Source organism: Salvia splendens, chromosome 6 (assembly GCF_004379255.2).
Source record: "Salvia splendens isolate huo1 chromosome 6, SspV2, whole genome shotgun sequence".
Lineage (NCBI taxonomy): Eukaryota > Viridiplantae > Streptophyta > Magnoliopsida > Lamiales > Lamiaceae > Salvia > Salvia splendens.
The window spans coordinates 15,042,254-15,057,960 of record NC_056037.1 but is presented as its reverse complement, the minus strand read 5'-3'; the positions used below and the strand labels follow the sequence as shown (position 1 = coordinate 15,057,960).

Here is a 15,707-nt window from a genome sequence, read left to right as displayed (position 1 = left end):
GACGTCGGTTACGAATTGCCATGATGACAGCCATCATGGCTGTTGACCCCCTGCAGTGGACTGAGCCTATAAATAGGCCAGCCATTCCATGCATCACTACACAATTCAAAAAGCATTCTGCATCATAAGCTCTCTCCCTCTCCCTGCATAGTTTTTTCTGTCGAAGCTCTGCCCTCTCCTCCATCCCGTTCGCCGGAGCTCTGTTGATTGCGGTGCTGCATCAATAGAGACGTAGCCGTTTTACCTTTGGGGACGACACGCCAAACCGAAGAGCACTACCGGGGCGTATCTCGTCTTGCGGGAAGAGGCCTCCTCGACTCGGCTAATCACACTGGTTTAGTAGTTTCGGTTATACGTTGTATTTTTAAGTTCAGTTCTTCCTTTCCTTTCTTTTGGGTTGTATTACGCCCGGTAGTTATCTTTGTAATCCCAGAAACCAACAATTAATTTACAAATCCTTCCCACTGCAAAGTTATAATGAGCCGTTAAAATTTAACCACGAGACTAATATTAATCTAGTCTATTGAGAATAAAAAGATATCCAAAAATATATTTTAAAAAAATGATGACTAATATTAATCTAGTCTATTGAGAATAAAAAGATATCCAAAAATATATTTTAAAAAAATGATGATACAATCGTTACCATCTTAATTCAACATGAAGTAACAACATTTAATATCAAGATTCTGCAACAAAATGAAAGGTTTCGATCAAATTCAAGTGGATTTAAAAATGAAATTGAACCAATAATACTCACACGCCCTGCTACAATCTCATCTATCGTGTAGTGAGATTGGGTCCCAGGCTGGTAGCGCCTAGCTGAGATTTGGAATAACCACATAATTTTGATCGATTTTGAGGCAGATTTGTCGTTCAAGTCAGACGACGCATTTGGAGTGAGATCGTGAGTGCCACTTGCTCCAACTGATCACTGTCATTGGCAAACTCCGGTGTTAATCTAATGTCGCTCGACGATTGGTCGACAGAGAGAGATGTTGGAATTTCTATGGAAGAATTGTGAAACTATGTTAGCAATTAAATCTGGTGTCGTCGGTGATGATGTCTCTCATACACATTAACTCGGACACCTTCTACATTCTTTGAAACCTCCCTGCTGCTGGTGAGGAACGTGCATGTTACGCTTTTATTCGATCTATGTGAGTAACTAAGTTTTTTAGTCATAATTATTATTTACGTGATTGATTTTTCTATTTTTATTGTTCCACTACAATTCATTAATTTCTATTTCTAGCAAAAAATTATACTATATTATTATTTCTTATACTTTATTCTCTCATCATTTAATTTAATAAATACCAATTTATTAATTCCTGTGCCAGTCAATCACTTATAAGCATGCACACGGTTCAAAAACCGGCGGTTCACGGTTCAAAAAATCATGAACTTGAACCGGCCCGCCAAGGGTTTAGGCGGTTCCGATTCCGGTTCAAAAAACCGCCGGTTCGGGCGACGATTCAAAACCGCCGGTTTCGGACCGGTTCGGTGGTTCAGTTTTTTTTTTGCATTTTCTTCTTTGTTTATATATGGAATGTGCGTAAATAAAATTCAAAAAATCACGAAAAAAATTGCTTTATTGATATAAATTTAAACGAGACTATAAGTCACAACAATTACAAAATCAGTAAAGACTTGAAGTCTTAAACAATAAATTTAAATATTGGTTGCTTTTTAAATCGTCTATTTTTATCATTCTTATACAAATTATATTAATTGTTGCTTTTTTGCAAATTTTAATCAATACATTGAGAAAATTGAGTAACATATCTACATTTAAATCCAATTATTTGAACATGTCCACATTCTATAAATATACAAATTATGAGCAACATGCCACATTCAAATTTCATTAAACTATTATAACTAAACTATTCTAGTTGATGCTATTATTAACTATAAATTTGTCTTAGAAATGAATTATGATAAAAATAAATATAAAAATAGTAAATAATAAAATTTCGGCTTTGTTTCCGCATGTCAAAACGGTTGTTTATGCGTATTGTCAACACATTGTCCACCCATATTGAATACTTTCAATCAAGTAGAGACGCAACCGGTCGGCAAAGTCTCTCGGCGTTGCAAAAGTGTACTTGTGCCATCCGACAACTTGCTACTGGGCAAACAGCTGACCTCTTCGACGAGTATTTGCATGTCGGTGAGTCAACTGGAATCCTATGCCTTCAAATTTTTTGCGACGACGTTCGTTCTGCTTTCGGTGAGGAATTCCTTCGGGCACCCACCACAGATGATTGCCAACGGTTGCTTCATCTTCATGAAACAGTCCACGGTTTTCCCTGTATGCTTGGCAGCATTGACTGCATGCATTGGAAGTGGAAGAATTGCCCGACTGCTTGGAGGGGGCAACACTTAAGCGGCCACAAAGGCGGCGGCCCAACACATATCCTTGAAGCGGTCGCCGACTACCGCCTATGGATTTGGCATGCATATTTCGGTATTGTCGGATCCAACAACGACTTGAACGTGCTCTATTATTCACCACTCTTCAATGCTGTTTTGAATGGTGTAGCACCGGCAATCGACTTCACCGTCAACGGAAATGCATACCACATGGGTTACTATCTCGCCGATGGTATCTACCCAAGGTGGTCGACTTTCGTGAAGACGTTCAGCAATCCGCAAGTCCCGAAACGGGTTTTTTTTGCGCAGCATCAAGAGTCTGCTCGGAAAGACGTCGAAAGAGCTTTTGGGATCCTTCAAGGCCGATTCAACATTGTGAGGGCCCCGTCTCGGCTGTGATACGTTAAGAATATCGCCGACATCATGTACACGTGTATTATCTTGCACAACATGATTATAGCTGACGAAGGACTGAGGGCGGCTAACTTTTACGATGAGGATGAAGCCGGAAGCTCAACTGCGAGGTCTCCCCCACGCCGATGTGTGCATACGACGGTGGACGAGAGGATCGAAACAAGAAACACAATGCACGATACCCGAACCCACACTGAACTACAAGAAGACCTAATCAAACACATTTGGGCGAAATTCGGCCATGAGTAGTGGGTTTTTTTAATTTTATGAATTTAATTATGTAATTTTTAATTTTTAGGATTTTAATTATGTAATTTTTAATTTTTTTATAATTTGTAATAGTATTCCGAGTATTTTTAATGCATTTTAATATTGTGGAAATGTTTTTATTTAAATTGAATAATAAAATGGTGAGACCCTTGAGCATGTCCTTGCGGAAGAGCATGGATGTGGAGTTGTGCTCTTGCCTAAGAGTAGAGAGTAAAAAAGTCAGTCCGGGCCCATATCCGTGCTTTTTTGGCAAGATGGGATGCTCTAACAATGGCGATGATAACTGATAAGCTCTAAGTTTTGGTTAACAAAATCAATTGTGATACATTTATTTATTATAGAAATCTACAACTCAACTAAAATCCATAGATTTCAGGTCTTCTCTACAAAATTTAGTTGGAGACCACACATGATTTGATACACATCAACAGCATCTTCAATTCCTTGCTCGCTCGCGGCTTCTATCTGAAGCTTCTCTTCTATCCACAAAAAAAGGAAGTGCTAAAGAAAGGCGAATATATGTGAAAAGAAAAAGAGAAAAGGAAATTGCAGTGCTGCAATCAATCATTCATTCATTCATTCATCACAGAGACGATTCTCCGCGCCATTGCGAGGAGATTGATACTCCATATGTGTATTTCTTGACGCATACGCAAGATGAGAGAATAAAATACTGCATGGATTTCGTGTTGAACTTCCCTTTTCTTGTATTTGCGGGTGAAATTCGAGTATGCTTTTGGCATCACTCTCTCGCTCTTGTCGTTTAGTTGCGCAAGTTCGTGTTTTTAAGGTAGTTTGATGCTCTGCAGCGAAGCCCTATTTTTGTGATTTCCCTTTTTCTTATGTTTCTGAGGTCTTGTTTTGGTGGTTTGTGCATTGCAGTTGTGGATAAAGTTTGGGTTTTTTGCTGATGGCATGTTAGTCGGTGCCGATTGGAGTTTTGTTTTCAGTTTCACATAATATGGGGAAGCAATTATTCAATTCGGATAAATTGGGGATTTTGGTATCTTGTTGAGTTGAATGTGGTTTTGTTTTCGGTTAAGCTAAATCTGGGTCTCTTTGTATCTCATGTGTTGCAAAATCAGAAAAATTGGGGTTCTTGTTAAGGAATTTGGTGATAATATGCTTGTCATGTTTAGGTGTTGAGTGCTTTAGTATGAGGGGTTGAGTTTTAGCTGCAGAGTAGTTTGATCTTGAGGGTTGTTGTGGTGGATTGGTTTGACCTAAGAATGAATTCTAGTGTCTCAGAAGCCGTTGCTCAGACGGGCAGGCTTGTGGTTCACGTTGCTGAGAATGGGCAGTCGTATAAGATTGAGTGTGACGAATACACTCTAGTTGAGGCAGTGGGGAGTTTTCTAGAGTCGGCATGTGGTATACCGTTCAGTGATCAGCTTCTTCTGTGCCGGGACTCGAAGCTCGAACCCCATAGAACCCTCTCAGCTTACAAGCTTCCATCTGATGAAAGGGAAGTCTTTCTGTTTAATAAGGCAAGGATGCGGAGTCAGTCACCATATCCTGAGCCCGTGCAGGTTGATATCGTTGATATTCCTAACCCCTCGTTGCCATCTCCTTCTCAAAACTCTCTTGCTCTGGATGATGCTTCTGACCCTGCTCTGAAGGCCTTGCCTTCGTACGAGATGCAGTTCAGATATCATTTTCACCGCGGACATGCTATTTATAGTCGTACTCAAGCAAGATTTGAGGCATGCGAGAGGCTCTTGGAAGAGCAGAAGGTGCAAGAGAAGGCATTGGAGATTGCTAGGGGTAATTTGGATCATTTTTATAAGATGATTAATCAAAACTACATGGATTTTATGAAATGCTATTCACAGCAGCACCGTGTTCATACCAACCTCCTGGCCACATTTGTGAGGGATAAAGAGATACTGGGGTCTGTACGAGTTATGCCGGCTTTACAGACTGCTAACCGCAAGTGCTTGCTGGATTTTGTGAAAGAGGAAAGCTTGCAGAAGACGTGGGAGGATTGCAGTAGTTTGCACAAGCAGCTTCAGAATAAGGTTTCGGAGTTTAAACTTGAATTTGGAGAGCTTAGGAACAATGCAGAACATCTATTTTCGGACAAAGCTTCGTTTCTTATCAAAGACTTGGAGTCACCTATAAGAGATCGCCAACAGATTATCACTGAGCAAAAGAGCATAATGCAGGCGTTAAGGTCCGTTTCTTTCCTCCCCATTGCTCAATCTTGCATGCATTTAGTGTGATTGTATGCTTAATGATTATGCTCACATCTTTTTATTCCTTTTATGTTTATCATTGGGTAATTCACTGCATTAGGCAACATGGTCCTGATTAGGTTTTCTTGACACCATTTCCAGAAGATCACATGCATTAAAAATATTTACGACTGAGAATCACCAGGATTTAGCCCGGTCAAACTTGTTGTAATGAATTTTTTCCCCTTTAGGTTGACGACTTTTTTGGTTATTTTCTAGTTCTCTCTAGCGTATGCAAAAGTAGAAAGTCGCTCTGACCGTAGGGATCTTTGTTTTCTAGCGCCATCTTGTCTCATTCAACCCTACTTGTTTTCTACTCTATTTCAGTAGAAATCATTGAATGCTCGAAATGCAAAACAACATGACAAAAGTGAAGATGACATGGAAATAAGTGTTCGAGCTTTGAAATGTGTTTAGCTAGTCAACAAGAAAAACTCAAGGGCGGTGCTTGGATGTCGGTATAAGATGATTTTTATTACTTGACAAAGTATATGACCTTTTCCCGAGATACACCTGAAAACCAAATCAGTTTTTCCATATAACGGATGTAGTGCTCAAATTCACAGTATGAAGAGGGTCGGTAGATTATTTGGATGACGGGAAGCAGGAATAGGTCATAATTCCTTTCTATTCTGAGACTTATTGTAAATGATATTTATATCCTCTTGGTAATTATAAGTATATTTTATTTGCTTCATGTGCGTATCTGTTACCCATTCAACTTGTTTGAAGGATAATAGATATGAACTTAAAACATAGGATTGAGTATTTGAGGGATAGGAACTATGTAATATGCAACATAAAAAAAATATCGTTGCTAGTTTTAGGGTTTGGATTTTACGAATATAGCATGTGATTTTATCTTTTAAGATAAATTGTGAAACCAGTAGATGCTAAAATTGATGAGGTATTACCATCAATGTTGTTATTATTATTGATTTTGTTATCATAATGGACATGTATTGACGAAATTGGTTATGTGCAATTAAAGCCCTAGCCTTTTGAAACCCTGGAGATGCCTTAAGAAATCTTTGGTTTCGGCCAGATGACAACTACGATTTCTCAATATTGGGAACACGTGGATTCTGCATGGCATCCATAGACAACACTGTTTGTCATCATTGTTCTTTTTTTCCTTGCTACCGTTGATTTCTTTGTTGCAGCAGTTTCTTGAAGAGGGGAATTATGTAATGACCACTAATATCTCTCTTAATGCAGTAAAGATGTAAATACTGTGAAGAATCTTGTCGACGACTGTCTTTCCTGCCAGATGTCATCTTCAATGCGTCCTCATGATGCAGTCTCGGCATTGGGGCCTATGTATGATAGACATGACAAAAGTTATCTTCCGAGGATGCAGGCATGCGAGGGTGCAATATCTAGTTTGCTCAATTTCTGCAGGGATAAAAAGAATGAGATGAATATCTTTGTGCACAATTTTATGCAAAAAATCGCATATATCCAGCACAAGATTAAGGATGTACGCTACAAGTTTTCTGTGTTCCACGAGGCTTTAAAGCGCCAAGATGACCACTTTGAGCAATTAAAAGTAGTTCGTGGAATTACTCCTGCATACAGAGCATGTCTTGCTGAAGTTGTGAGGAGAAAAGCCACGATGAAAATCTACATGGGCATGGCGGGGCAGTTGGCTGAAAAACTTGCAATGGAGAGGAATACTGAGGTTAGGAGACGTGAGGAGTTCCTTAGAGCGCATTCTACTTTTATCCCTCGAGATATTTTAGCATCTATGGGATTGTACGACACCCCAAATCCCTGTGATGTAAATGTAGCTCCTTTCGACTCTAATTTGCTCGATATAGACCTTGTAGATTTAGAGTGCTATGCTCCTGAATCATTGCTAGGACTCTTTCCGAAGAGTGAGAAGCATGGGACTCTCAAGAGCTCGTTGCCCATGTGCAATGATAGTTATCAGGCAGATGAAGCAGAACAGGAAATGGGCTACCTTGAAAAGTATGATTACGGGGAAGTACTTGAGGAGTCGGAGTTGGTGGAGATCGCGGGTACTAGCAAGATGGAAGTCGAGAATGCAAAGCTGAAAGCTGAACTTGCTTCGAAACTTGCCCTAATATGTTCCATGAGTATGGAGCTTGATTATGAATCTCTCGATGAAAGTAAACAAGATAGTTTACTGAAAAACGTGGCAATAAAGACTTCCGAAGCATTAAATCTGAAAGATCAGTATGAAAAACACCTCCAATTGATGCTGAAGGCTAAGCAGAAGCAGTGTGAATCCTACAAAAAAAGGATTCTAGAATTTGAGCAGAGGCTATCTGATCAGCATATGCGAGGTGAGGATGAGCCTAATTTGACGGTTTCAACTACAAAGACTGATGATGACAAGTCAGAGGTTTCGGGGGTTGAATCGGTTCATATGCACCGAGCAATGGAGGAGGTGTTGTGCGCGTCTAGCATTTCAAAATCCGAGATTTTAACGGAACACGAGAAGTCACAGGAAGGGTTGGATGATAATATGACTGATTCGTCTACTATGTTGAATTTTCAGCTGGATTCATCGATGCTAGATCTACACCGTGACAAAGGGCATGTTTGTGAAAAAGATAAGATGACAAAGCCACAGTCAGATGCTGGCACGAGCATCACTTCGAGTAATATGACCGTCAGCATGTCTCAGCTGATTACGCCTGATTTGGATGGGAAAGGAAATCGTGGAGTTTTGGTGGAGCTGCAAAATGAACTAGCAGAGAAATCATGCCAATTAGACGACGCAGAAGGAAAGATTCAAACATTAACTGATGAAATTTCCAGACTCGTGGAGGATTTGGATGCCAGTCGGAAGCTACTGAATGAATCTCAGGTACATTACTAACTTGAAAGTGCAAGCCTTCGTTTTATGGGCTTCGCCTAAGGCTCTATGATTAGTTATGTTCTTTTCCTTTGCATAATATGCATACTTCACCTTTGCTTTAGGCAGTCACGAAAGACACCTTGCTTCTTGTATTGCAGATGAACTGTGCTCGTTTGGAGAATTGCTTACACGAAGCCAGAGAGGAAGCCCAGACACATCTTTGCGCAATTGATAGTAGGGCCTCAGAGTATAATGCGCTGCACACTACTGTGGTCAACATGTGTGGTCTCTTTGCAAGACTGAGAAGCTGTGTCTCATCGGTCGAGGTGGTTGCATTTGCTGACACTTTACATGCTCTTTCACAGTCTTTATATAGGTTGGTATTATTTTCTTGAGCAGTCCTGTGAGGACGAATGCTACTTGAATTCCTGTCCTTCCTTTTCCCTTCTGTGGAGTTCTTGACTTTTGAATCTAACGAGCGTGCTCACTTCTGTAAATTCTCAGTTCTTCGAGTGAGGTCGATGATGCCAGTGCTTCTGAGTTTTGTGAATGCATTCAGACGCTTGCCACTAAGGTTGGTCTTTTGTCGAGACAACGTGCAGAATTCCTCGAAAGATCCACAGAAGCTGAAGCTGCAAATAAGCAGCTTAACAAAGAGCTAGAAGAGAAGAATGAGTTGGTTAACACTCTTTATTTGAAGCATCATTGGGAAAAGCAGGTATCTGGTCTCTATGTTCCATTTCAAATAATTTCATTACAAGATCATCTTATTTAAACATTCTTGTCACAGGCAAACAAAGATAAGATTTGTATAGGTCGTTTAGAAGTCCATGAGGTCGCTGCCTTCATCCTCAACTCCTCCGGGCACTATGAGGCCGTCAACCGTGGCTGCCCCTACTATTTTCTTTCAGCTGAATGTGTCGCGTTATTTACTGAAAATGTTTCCCAAAATCAGAGTTACATATTAGGGAAGGTGGTGCATATTGAACAGTGGGTGGTGAAGCCTCCTCTGCCAGCCGATGATAGTAGCGATACAGTGACATCCTCCGAGAGTGGAGGCAAAGAGTTGACTCTAGATCGAGATTCGATTCCCAATCCCTACGGTCTTCCTGTTGGGTGTGAATACTATGTAGTGACTGCAGCCATGCTACCTGATAGTGTGGTAGTTTCCCCTCTTTCCTGATCTTGTTGCAGATAGATGTGATGGAAGAGACCAAGTGTAAATATTTTATAAACTGGACTTTTTAGTGAGCATGACTTGGTCCCTCCTCTAAAGATGAGAATCCAATCCCATCTCTTTGTAAATAGACTTTGCAACTGTTGTAAATATGTTATAAAAATGTTCATTTTTACTACATCTCTGTGCTCATGAAGAGATGTAATCCGTAGCTAAATCTTGATCCAATTGATTACATCTCATTCCACTATAAATATAATGGAATGCCAGTGTACCTGGTGTTGAGTTTGCTTAGTGAAGTGCTTCTTTTAAATCTAGCAATAAAAAAGATTCTTCACAACCAAATAATAATCTCAGCGAAAGCTAAAAAGTGATGCTCTTAACAAATTTACTGGAATTAGGAAATGATGCAGAAATATTTTCAATTGCCAAAAGGTGAAGAGTGCACTGAAACAAGAATCCATCAGCTTCAGTTAGCCCGGTTTACTTTCAAATAGGGCAAGGCGCCTATCACGTTGTCGTAATCGCTGCGATCAACTTGGATCTGTAAAAACGAGCACATAATTGTTCGTTAGATAACTTGGTAGAAACAAAAGACTTATTACGTCCTTGCCACTTATCAAATTGGTGAATTAGCCAACTATATGCATGGAAGCAAGGACTAATGCCCTTCACACGATGCCGGTTTGCTCCAACACTTAATAGTTTTGTATTGGCACTTAAGTTTTACTCTGCAGTCATAAAAAGCTTTTTCGTAGCAACACTAGTTACTGAGCTGCATTCCTTTCATGACAAAAACCTACTTTATTTGGACTGGACCTATTCAACTACTTTTTCCCAGCAATAACTCGGAATGAAGCTCTAAAATCACCCACAACCTCAAAATCTTGAACACTTCTACGGCCCTTCCGTTCAATTGCTATAGAACCATTCAGAAAATCATAGCAATCAATTTATACTACCAAATGCAAACAGGTTTCAATCCCCTATTCCATCATCACTACTACACGTCACGGATGCATCAATGATGTTATCTTGTGCAGGTACAACATGTTCGTAATATTGTAAGTCGGAGACGAGAAACTAATTGAAATTTTTGAATAGCCAATCACAATCTAGACATGTTTTTCTTCTTTCTCTACTCTTACTCCAGCTTGCTAATTATCAAACCAACAAAGATAACTTTACTCAACAGACCTCTGGGCTTACAGAAACTATAAGAACAACAAAGACTATCCAACAAAATCACATTTTAATCAAAAATTACTTAGTACATTTCTCCTAGCTAGTAGAAAAATGTCAAAGCCAAATACCCATTTACTATACAAAACCTATGAAAAAAAGCAAACTCATCCTTTATTCCTGCCCTCCACCCCCTTAAAAGAAGCTAATTCAAACTAGCATTCCTGTTACTTGAAGACCAATCAGCTAATTCACAGTCCAAAACAACAATTCAATTCAATTCAATACCTACATAAAAACTGGATTAATAACAGCAAAAAGCAATCTACAGCGATAAATTGAGTTTAAAAAGCCACTAACCGATTTAGAAAGTCTCAATCTCCTCTTGGTGTTCTTCTTCCTGAGTAAATGCTGCTTCCCTGCTCTCCTCCTCATAATCTTGCCGCTCCCGGTGACGCGAAACCGCTTCGCGGAAGCCTAAAATTCCCAATTCAAACGACATCGCTATCAAAAATTCCCTAAAGCGCACATTGCACAGCAGAAAATATACCTTGTGTGTCTTCATTTTGTAGCCTTTGGCACAAACCACCATGGGCGGTTGTGGATTCCTTCGAAGTGAGGTGGAGGTGTTGAGGGTTTGGGTGAGAACGAGGGGGCGAGGGCTGCAAATGGAGCGGGAGGAACTGAGATTGAGGGACAAGGAGGCGCGTTTGTTGATTAAGGGTGTGGATGGGAGTGTTGCGGAGTGCGGAGTGAGCGTTGTGAGACGGAAGGAAAAGATGGCAGCCATTGTCACCGTTGGCATGAGAGTGAGAGCTCTGTTTTGTGGCTATGGATAGAAATGAGAGATTTCGGAAAAAGGTGAGATTCCAACAATTCACCCAAAAAAATCCTAGACTATTAGAAAATCTGCATTTAAAAATGATATGGCCCACTATTCATCCCTATACTAGACATAGAACTCATCTTTGACTCCCAAGGAAGGCAAATATAAAGAGACTATCATTGGTGTTTAGCCTGCATATATAGCAAAAATACCAAGTAAAAGTTGTGCATGCGGTGGGGCTACATTTCTCCATGCCAATTTTCGCGAATAACATTGGGAAGAGAATCTCAAGGGTATCGTCTCGATCCAATTATCAAGCCAAAATCTAATATTAGCTCTATTGTTCACTTTCACTTTGATTCTATACTTTGCCACTTTGTGCATTTCTTTACTAAAATTTGAGAACTTTAGCATATGAGTTATGATCTCATGGGCTTGACAAACTTCTCTTTTCAAACCTTTGGAGATCTTCAATGTGTCTAGTACTATGCGTGGAGTTTACAACTTTCTTATAGAGATACCACTTATTTTCCATAAATTTTTACCACCATTTAAAAAGTAAAACTATACTCCCTCCATTTCTTGTTAATACATACATTTTTTGGGCATGTAGTTTAGAATAATGTGTTAAATGGATGCTGAATAAAGTAAGATAGATGAAGAGATAATAAAATAAAAGAGACAGATACTTTTTGCTAAAAATAGAAATGATTCAATTATCTTTGAACTTCTCAAAATAAAAATAAAAAATGACTCTGTTAATGGAACATAACAGAACGAAGGAGTATTTTTTTTATGCGCATGAGCTTGATCAATAACTTTGAATAATTTTCCATTCAATTAAGTTACCTCGATGTTTATCAAATAGTTCTGAATACGAAATCTGAAAGTTAGGATGACGAATATGTCTTCTAAATGAGTATAACTATATCTATATATATATATATATGATATCATCATCATCATCACAAGCAGAAGCAGAAGCAGAACAGAAACAAAACTAGAGGAACTCGTGCGATTAAATCATCACAACCTACTAAGCCGTGGCAGTAAAATCCCGTCGCCATTCCATGATAATGAGCGTGGCAGCGCTGTGAGCCAAGGCGGCGGCAACGACGAGCACGTGGAAAATCTGGTGGCTGTGGCCCACAATGTCAAACGCACCGGGCCTCCATCGCTCAGGGATCCTGGTCACATAAAAGACCGCCCCAACAGCGTACAAAAGCCCCATCGCAATCTCATAACAAAGGGATCCTAGAATCAAGGGGTGGTCGTAGTGGAGGACGACGGCGTGGGTGGCCGGAATGACGCCTGAGAATCCCATGCAGAGGAACAGAGCAGCCCTAAAGGACCTGAAACGGCCGCTGGAGAGAGAAGGGGCCAGCAGGGTGACCATGACCAGGATGCCGAATAATGTGATGGAGGAGAGGTAGACGAAGCGCCAGTGAGGTTGGTCGGAGAAGGCGTAGTATATGGGGGCGAAGAAGGAGCAGATGATCATCAGGGAGATGCCCACGTAGTCCAGCCGCCAGAAGAAGAAGTAGAACCGCCGAGAGTGGCAGGCGAAGAGATGCGACACTGTGCTGAAGATCAAGCAGGTCATTGCTCCGCCCAGGAATACCAACCAAGGCCATACTGGGACTGACTTTGAGTATATGTTCATGCCCAATATTGGTGATTCTGCTATATGTCTCAGATATGAATCCTGCATTTCCACGTCCAATATTAGTTTTTTAAATTCACAGATATGGATTATTAAGTCTTCATGTGTAGGATTGATTCCATCATAGTATAAATTAAGTTTGTTAACTTTTGGATTCAAACATTGTGTTTTGGTCATATTTAACGGTTCCGTTAAAATTGATTTTAATTTAATTGAAACGTATTATTTAGGATCAAAAGATAATACACTTAAATTTGTATGACCAAATAGGTTTTTGTGCAAATGTACAAGACTAATATTGGACTTTAGAACTTAAAAATGCGTTTAACAGTTAACTTTTTACGGAACCATTAAATATGGACTAAAATATAGTACTTAGTATTTAGAATCAAAAGTTAAAAAACTTAATATGTAGAATCTAAAAATTTAATTGAACAAATGTACGTGGTCAATTTTGAACTTTAGTCTAATTTACAACAGTCCACATATATTTAAATCGAAGCGTAATAGTTTTGCAGTTGTGCTCGCATTAGATTCAATCAATGTTTCCAAGAAATACTCTCCTTGAAAGTTTGTTCCTAGCGTTCATATAATGGATTACAAGTAATGTTTGCAACATTAACTCATTTTCAAAATTTGATTACGCTACTACATTCGTTATAATTGAATTCCTTAAATAGCTTAGTTAAATGAGTAATAAATCCGGTATATAACTCAATTAGTTTCTGAGTTTAGCTTGAGAGTTGAGACATTCTATTTGTTTTATAATTGCCAGCTTGAGACAGATGCATTCCATTTGAACCAACAAGAAAAATCATCATGCCAGCCACTTTATGAATCGCACAAGTCACACCTCTTTGAATATAGGGAAAATATATATAGTACACGTTTTATTTGCTATTAAGATTTTTATTAGTGGGGAATTTCTACCATAAATAAAAAACAGCATGTGTGTAAAGGCCCACCAGCCCCTGACTACTATTGTCCAAAATGGCAAGCTTTAATTTATTTTTTTCGTAATTTGTCTCCAAAGTTTGAGAAGAAAAGACACTAACCGAAAAGAAAGCGCTAGAGCCGTTGGATTGGTTCATCATCATCGTCGCCTTGAACAACCATCCGTCGCTTCCCTCTCTGCAGATTCAATTATTGGTCAATATTCAAAACGATAAGAAAATGGTGTGAAATGTGTGAAGAAGAAGAAAAGCCCAAAATATCATCAAACAATCAACTACAATTGCGTGAATTACCCGAAAAAAGCGGCCAACACATTTTTGAACGTCGTCTTGTCCGTCAAGCTGATGACCGTCAATCCGAAAAAAATCACGAATCCGATCAAATGCCTGAACAAAATCGAGCCAAAATCAGAATCTCTACACTTTGATTCCAAAATCCACACAGAAAACACGAAAACTGAATCAAAATACAAAACGATTGAATTGAAATCGACTCACGTCCAGATATTGAGCGTCTCGTTGTGCAAGGTGAAGACGCTGCGAATTACATCCTTCAAAGGCCACTCGCATCTGTAATGATCCGTTATAAATTCGTTATCCTTCAAATACTCCGGCAGCTCCTCGTACTTGAGCAGCCTTCTCTCCAATTTCACCACCGCCTTCTTCCTATCACCGTCCTCCACCTTCTCGGCGCTATTCACCGCTCTTCTCCTCATTCTAACTGATCACTTCTCAACTACGAAGCTGGCGAACAAAATGAACCTCTTTTTTCCGTCCAAAAACCCTAAACAATTGCTCCTCCGATCCTCTCCAGCGACGGCCAATACGTACAGCTAGAATAATGTGTGTGTTCAATTAAATGCCTTGCGAAGAATGGAGTATTTGATGATGGGCGAAGAGATTATATAACACCAGCAAATATCGCGTCCAGATTTATTTATCCTTTAAATTTATATTTAAAAGGGCAGAAGGGTATTCTAGTGCTGGGGTAGGGATCCCATGCGGCCGGGAGCATATTAATTGGGAATGGGGGTTTGATTGGATGAGTAAATGAGCGCTGACCTAATTAAATGTAGATAAAGTCAATGTACACATGGCTAAGAAAAGCAATCAGAATGGGCCACGTGTCTGAGGGTGATGGTCGGCAACTATGTTAACTTTTTGCATGTCCAGGTTGGAGAGGGACCGTTAGTTAGGTTGGTGACACAAGTGTTGAAATTCAACTTTGGTGGAAGATTTTCAATATGAAGAGAATAAAGGAAATTCGATTCTAGAAAGGGAACCAATAAATTTTATCCTAATCACATTCATATGACTAATTTTGATTATTGAGATATGTGGAAAAGATTTCTTCTATTTTTTTTCTATTGACAACGCGTTGGATCTAGGGAACATTTAATATAGAACTTCAATTATCTACAATTCATTTCCTTTCTTTGTTTACTAATAATATGAATTATATACAAAAAATAGTGAATTCTTGCTAATTAGGAAGTGCTTTATGACACAATACTAATGACGTAGATCTGGACATCTGGTATTATTATTATTAATAATCACTTCATTTTTGATAATTAAGTAGTTAATATTAGTAATATATATTAGTCAAATTTGAAATGAACTGCAGAACCACTGCAAATTCATTACCCTTTATGATTTTATTAAAAAAAGAAGTAAGTTTGTCTTTATTAGTATAGTATTTTAAGCTACAAGAGATAGCCAGTTTGGATTTAAAATTAAATTTAAATGAATGTTTAACATTAAATTTGTCAATTAATTTGA

The 15,707-nt window shown here is 39.1% G+C and overlaps 3 protein-coding genes across 4 annotated transcripts; 1 reads left to right on the top strand and 2 right to left on the bottom strand.

Annotated features, from left to right (window-relative positions):
- Positions 1-3,382: 3,382 nt before the first annotated feature.
- Positions 3,383-9,518, top strand: LOC121809741 (autophagy-related protein 11-like). Of its 2 annotated transcripts, XM_042210514.1 has the most exons (6): positions 3,383-3,853; positions 3,946-5,236; positions 6,516-8,133; positions 8,283-8,500; positions 8,629-8,842; positions 8,915-9,518. In XM_042210514.1, exons 2-6 carry the CDS (start codon positions 4,293-4,295, stop codon positions 9,305-9,307), a joined length of 3,387 nt encoding a protein of 1,128 aa, XP_042066448.1. In that variant the 5' UTR covers positions 3,383-3,853; positions 3,946-4,292; the 3' UTR covers positions 9,308-9,518. The 2 variants fall into 2 exon arrangements, with proteins under 2 accessions (XP_042066448.1, XP_042066449.1); XM_042210515.1 differs by having other exon boundaries at positions 3,383-5,236.
- Positions 9,519-9,587: 69 nt separating this feature from the next.
- On the bottom strand, positions 9,588-11,402 carry LOC121809743 (50S ribosomal protein L35, chloroplastic-like). The gene is made up of 3 exons (XM_042210517.1): positions 11,034-11,402; positions 10,844-10,960; positions 9,588-9,845 (listed from the first exon to the last, which is right to left on the bottom strand). Exons 1-3 carry the CDS (start codon positions 11,286-11,288, stop codon positions 9,771-9,773), a joined length of 447 nt encoding a protein of 148 aa, XP_042066451.1. The 5' UTR covers positions 11,289-11,402; the 3' UTR covers positions 9,588-9,770.
- Positions 11,403-12,116: 714 nt separating this feature from the next.
- Positions 12,117-14,868, bottom strand: LOC121809742 (heptahelical transmembrane protein 2-like). The gene is made up of 4 exons (XM_042210516.1): positions 14,424-14,868; positions 14,220-14,312; positions 14,028-14,103; positions 12,117-13,014 (listed from the first exon to the last, which is right to left on the bottom strand). The coding sequence occupies exons 1-4, from the start codon at positions 14,639-14,641 to the stop codon at positions 12,346-12,348; spliced, it is 1,056 nt and encodes a 351-aa protein (XP_042066450.1). The 5' UTR covers positions 14,642-14,868; the 3' UTR covers positions 12,117-12,345.
- Positions 14,869-15,707: the final 839 nt, after the last annotated feature.